This window comes from Hylobates moloch, unplaced genomic scaffold (genome assembly GCF_009828535.3).
Source record: "Hylobates moloch isolate HMO894 unplaced genomic scaffold, HMol_V3 SCAFFOLD_19, whole genome shotgun sequence".
NCBI lineage: Eukaryota > Metazoa > Chordata > Mammalia > Primates > Hylobatidae > Hylobates > Hylobates moloch.
This window is the reverse complement of record NW_026652294.1, coordinates 30,789,298-30,794,185: the sequence shown is the minus strand read 5'-3', so window position 1 is coordinate 30,794,185 and position 4,888 is coordinate 30,789,298. Positions and strand designations below refer to the sequence as shown.

Genomic DNA, 4,888 nt, shown 5'->3' with positions numbered 1-4,888 from the left:
CCAGCCACCCTCTGAGGCAGCATGGACTCCCTCCCCCACCCCCGCACATCTCTGTTTCCACCAAGCCAGGATCCAAGTGTGGTCATTTCCACTGGCACGGCCTCCCTGGGCGGGGGCTGCAGATCCTCCTAGGACCACCCAGGAATGACCTCCTGACTAGTGGGGGTTGCTGCATCCTCAGGGCCTGGCTCCCTGCCTCCACCTCCCAGAGGCACCCCAGGAGCCAGCTGCTCCTCTCCCTGGGTGCAGCATGGGGTAGTGGGGTGGGCCACAAGCCACACGAAGTAGCCTCTGGCACTGGGGAGGCTGGCACCCAGCTGGGCCTCCCGTTTCCTCTGTGGGCAAAACTACCAGCCCCACGGGAAACCTGTCAGGTCACCCAGCAGCCAAAAGCCCCTTCCTCAGAGCCCCTCTCTTCCCCCAGGACGCCCAGCCCAATAAATACAGGATTATCCACTATGTACAAAAAAATTTTAATTGAAATACCTGTATAAAAAATATGATCTCCAGACATCTCACTTTTGAACTGAAAGAACCCCCATCTGCGATGCCCGCACACACCGCATTCACAGAAACACAGGTACTGAATAAATTAAACGCTCAGGCTCTGGCCCCACCCCAGCTTTCAGAGCCCACAAGCAGACTGTACAAAGTCAATAATTTAAAACCCACACCCCGGGCATAGTGCCTGGAAGTGTCGGGGTCACCCACTCCCCTTAAGTTAGCCACTGTACAAGTTCATCTTCTGACAGGCGGGGCCAGGACAGACGCCAGGCACAGGAATCAGGGCCTGGGGTCCCTGGACCACAGCCACCCCCTCCCCTGCCTCCCCACTGTCCCCTGGGGCCTAGGAGACGCAGGTTGCTCAGAGGAAATAACCTCAACAAATAAATTAAACAATAAATAGCCCCGGTGGGCCGAGGGCACCTCCAGGGAGTCACACCATAAATAACAGAGTTGGCGGCGGGTACGGCTCGCGTGGGTGGGCGGGCGCGGAGGCCGGGACTTGCATTGTGTGTGCAGGACGTGCCCAGACGCACACCGCAGGACTGAGGGCGGGAGGTGGGCTTGGGACCCTGCGCCAGCGGAAAGAGCTCCGGGTGGGCAGGCAGATGGGAAGGCCGCCTCCGGACACAGCAGCACAGAGGGGCGTCTGGGGTTCAAGTATCCACCCAGGGCAGGCGGGACCTCGACCGGAGCGTCTTTGGACAGACAGAGCTTGAGAAAACCAAGTCCCGCGGGACCAGCGTTCAAAAGGCACTCAAAGCGAAGGTCACCAGGGGTCAGAGGTCACTGCTTCCGCAGGAGGAGACAGCCCAGGCAGGAGAAAGTCAGGGTCTGGGGGCGTCCCAGGTCTGGCCAAGGCAGGTGGTCCCCTAGCTCCCAGTCAGGTGCAGCTCCTCACAAGCTCTCGCTGCTGGACGTGGTGCTGGCCGCGTCATCAGGGTCGAGGGTGCACAGCCGCAGGTCACAGCTCTCCGGGGCGCCCCCGTCAGCCCCCAGCATCCAGGGATGGGCCGCAATCTGGTCCAGCGACGGCCGCTCTGAGGGCCGCAGGGACAGGCACCATCGGATCAGCTGCTGGCACTCTGTGCGGAGCGGAGAGGTCAGGGAGGGCCTAGGCAGGGCGAGGCCCCCACCCCCGCCTCGAGCCCCCACGCACCTGGAGAGACCCTCCTCCGGAAGAGCAGGCGACCGCGGAGAATCTCCTCGTCCTGCTCAAAAGGGATGTCCCCACACACCATGTCGTAGAGCAGCACGCCCAGGGACCACACGGTGGCCGAGCGCCCGTGGTAGCGGTGGTAGCGGATCCACTCCGGGGGGCTGTACACTCGGGTGCCTAAGGGGACACAGGGCTTAGCACACCCACCACAGGGGCAGAGCCGCTCAAGAGACGGCGAGGTCCCTGTTGATTAACTCCTTGGCCTGAGTCACAGGAAGCAGAGCCAGGCCTCAAAATCCTGCTCGTCATCACCCTGGAAAAACCCCGGCAGGCGATGGGGGGGCTGGGGGAGGGGCCGACCGTCCCCCTCCGTTGGCTGCGGAGGAGGAGCAGATCACATGAGCAAGGGCTCGGCTTTCACAACAAACAGATGCGCCGTGAGGCTACCGGGGGGCACCGCGGGTCCCTTACCGCCCGGCGCGCCTGCCTGCGGGAACGGCGGGGGGGGGGGGGGGGGGGGGGGGGGGGGAGGAAGGAGGGAGGAGCGAGCGGGGAGCCCCGGCTTCCCCAATCTCCGCAATGCGGGGATTTCTGCCGCGGCGCCCCCGCGCTCCGCACGCACGCAGCTCCCGCCCCCACGCAGGGAAGGCCCCGCCACTCCAACCGCGCCGCCGGGGCCTCCAGGCTCCCGGCGCAGACCCAGCCCGGCTGCGCCCTGCGTCACGCACGGACACTCCTCCGCTACCGCCCCCGGCCGGGGGGGTCTCTCCGGCCGGAAGGATGTCACGCGCCTCCCACACCGGGGCAAGAGGCCCCGTACCCCCCAACGCGGCGGAGAGAGCAATATTGAGCGCGTCCCTAGCCCCCACCCAGCACGGTCCCGCTCTTGATCCCTGTTCAGCCCTCCCCAGGGCGGCGCGTGGGCCTCTGCCCCCATGAGAGCAGACCCAGGGCGCGCGGCCGCCCAACAGTCACCAGCCCCTCCATGCGCCGCCCCCGCAGGCGTTAACCCGCCCGCAAGGCCCCCGGAACGTTCCCTGCCCCGCGCCCTCGCTCACCGTCGAAGTCGGTGTAGACTGTGTCCTTGAGCAGCGCGCCCGAACCGAAGTCGATGAGCTTGAGCTCTCCGGAGCGCAGGTCCACCAGCAGGTTTTCGTCCTTAATGTCGCGGTGCACGACCCCGCAGCTGTGGCAGTGGCGGACGGCGGCCAGCACCTGCGCGAAGAAGCGGCGCGCCAGCGGCTCGTCCAGGGCGCCGCGCTCCGTGATGAAGTCGAAGAGGTCCTGCGCCGGCTCGGGCCGCTCCAGCACCAGCAGGAAGCCGTCGGGCCGCTCGAACCAGTCCAGCAGGCGGATGACGCCGCGCGCGCCTCCCGCCGCGCCCACCTTGCGCAGCAGCACCACCTCCAGGGGCACGGTCGCGCCGCCCTGGGGGACACGGCGGTCAGCGAAAGCCCAGCGCCCGCCCCCCGCCGCCGCCGCCCGTGCCCCAACTTACCAGGCTGCCCCACTCGGTCACCCGCTCCTTCACCACGTGCTTCACGGCCACCTGCGGGGACGCGGGGGGTCAGGCCAGGCCAAGCGAGGCGCGAGGCGCAAGGCGTGCGAGAACCCCGGGCCCGCCCGGCGTCCCGACTCACCGGGAGCCCGTCGGCGATGCGGCTACCCGCGTAGACCGTGCCGAAACCGCCGCTACCCAGCACGGAGCCCACCTGGTACGCCTTCTCGAAGCTCTCCTTGTCCGCCTTGGCTGCAGGGAGGCGCGGGCGGGGTTGGTGCAGCCCGGGGCGCCCCCGGTCCCCGCCCTGGCCCCGGCCCCGCCGGCCCCGCGCGTACCTGGCTGCAGGATCTTCACCGGGAGGTGGTCCACGCCGCCGGGCCCGCAAAGGTGCGCCAGGGAGCCGAACTTGGAGAGCAGCATCGCGGGCGGCGGCCTCCCCGGAGCCCCGAGCCCCAGGCGCCGAAGCCGCGGCCGATCCGGGCGAGCGGCGCGCCGGGGACACCGGCCGTCCGAGCCCGAGACGGTCCGCGCGGCGCAGTGGACCCGGCAGGCCCGCGGGGACCGCGTAGACGCGCAGCAGGAGGAGCGCCTCACCCGCCCCGGCCGCCTCGCCCGGGGGTTTTGGGCCGCGGCGCCGCGTATCCCTCCGCGGGGGGCGGGGCGAGTCTGGACCCCGCCCCCTTCCGCCTGGGGCCCGAGCGGCGGCAGCGGCCGGGAGCTTGCTGGGGAGACGGCGGGGCAGCTGGGCGCCTGTCCCCGGGCGGGCGAGGGCCGGGTGCGGCGGGCGCGGGGCCGCTCCGGGACTCGTTCCCGTAGCGCAGCCGCGGAGGCGCACGGCGTGCCGCGTCGGTCCGCTCTCCGCGCTCACGCTCGCACTCCGCGCAGGCGCAGCGCCCGCGCGGGCGGTGGTCGTGGCGCCTCGGACAGAACGAGGCGGGGCCGCACGAGCCAATGGAAGCCGGAGTTTTTAAAGAAATCCGGCGCCCCAGCCAATGGCGAGGCGAGGGCGGGACGAGCCGTTTCCTGGCTCCGCCCCCAGCAGCACCTAGGAAGGTCACCCGCCGGCCCCAAGCAGGGTTCCTGGGGGCGTGAGAGTGCGGGAGGCGACCTCTGCCTGTCCCGCGGCCTCGAGGTGACACCCGCCGCGAGTCTGCGTCCCCGACTGTCCGCGCACCCCGTCGCGCACGTGGCCGGGCGCGCGGGGAGGTAGCGCCGGCACCTCTGGAAGCCCTCCCAGCGGCAGCGCCCCCAGCCTCGCAGCCCCGGCGGGGGCCGAGAGCGCACCTGGCTGGAGATGCTTCCTCCTCACCCTGGGCTCTGACCTCACGCCCGCAGCCCGAGGGCCCTCCCTGGAACCTCTGCCCTGCTGGCCGGTGCCTGGAGTGGCCCCGCCCGACTCCTGCCGTCTGACAGGGTCCTGGCTGCCCTCCGGGCTCTCCAGCAGCTGCTGTCCACCTCTACCAGGGAGCCCACCTTGATTGCTGCGACAGCTGCACTCAAAGGCTGAACAGCCAGGGTACACATCGCCCTGGTCTGGACTTCACCCTGTCGTGCCCCTTCCCTGCTCTCTGTACAGAAGTCTGACTCACCTGTGTGGTTTGGTGCAAACCCACAGATTGCCAACATTGGTCCAAGGTCACCGGCCTGAGAGCAGCTCAGGGTTCCAGGATGTGAGTGGCCACCTGCCAGCCCCAGGGCTAATGGGTTGAGAGTTGGGGGCCAGA

The 4,888-nt window shown here is 69.1% G+C and overlaps 1 protein-coding gene across 1 annotated transcript; it reads right to left on the bottom strand.

The window, feature by feature from the left end:
* Nucleotides 1-457: 457 nt before the first annotated feature.
* PIM3 (Pim-3 proto-oncogene, serine/threonine kinase) lies at nt 458-3,999 on the bottom strand. Its single transcript, XM_032138515.2, has 6 exons — nt 3,500-3,999; nt 3,304-3,413; nt 3,162-3,212; nt 2,722-3,091; nt 1,664-1,840; nt 458-1,589 (listed from the first exon to the last, which is right to left on the bottom strand). Exons 1-6 carry the CDS (start codon nt 3,582-3,584, stop codon nt 1,402-1,404), a joined length of 981 nt encoding a protein of 326 aa, XP_031994406.1. The 5' UTR covers nt 3,585-3,999; the 3' UTR covers nt 458-1,401.
* Nucleotides 4,000-4,888: the final 889 nt, after the last annotated feature.

Bases quoted from the DNA above. Each gene is read 5' to 3' on its own strand.
- PIM3 (XM_032138515.2), bottom strand. From the start codon at position 3,584: ATGCTGCTCTCCAAGTTCGGCTCCCTGGCGCACCTTTGCGGGCCCGGC. The intron at 3,213-3,303 runs GTGAGTCGGGAC...GCGTCCCCGCAG, and splicing joins GCATCGCCGACGGGCTCCCG to GTGGCCGTGAAGCACGTGGT. The intron at 1,590-1,663 runs GTGCGTGGGGGC...CGCTCCGCACAG, and splicing joins CCGGAGGAGGGTCTCTCCAG to AGTGCCAGCAGCTGATCCGA.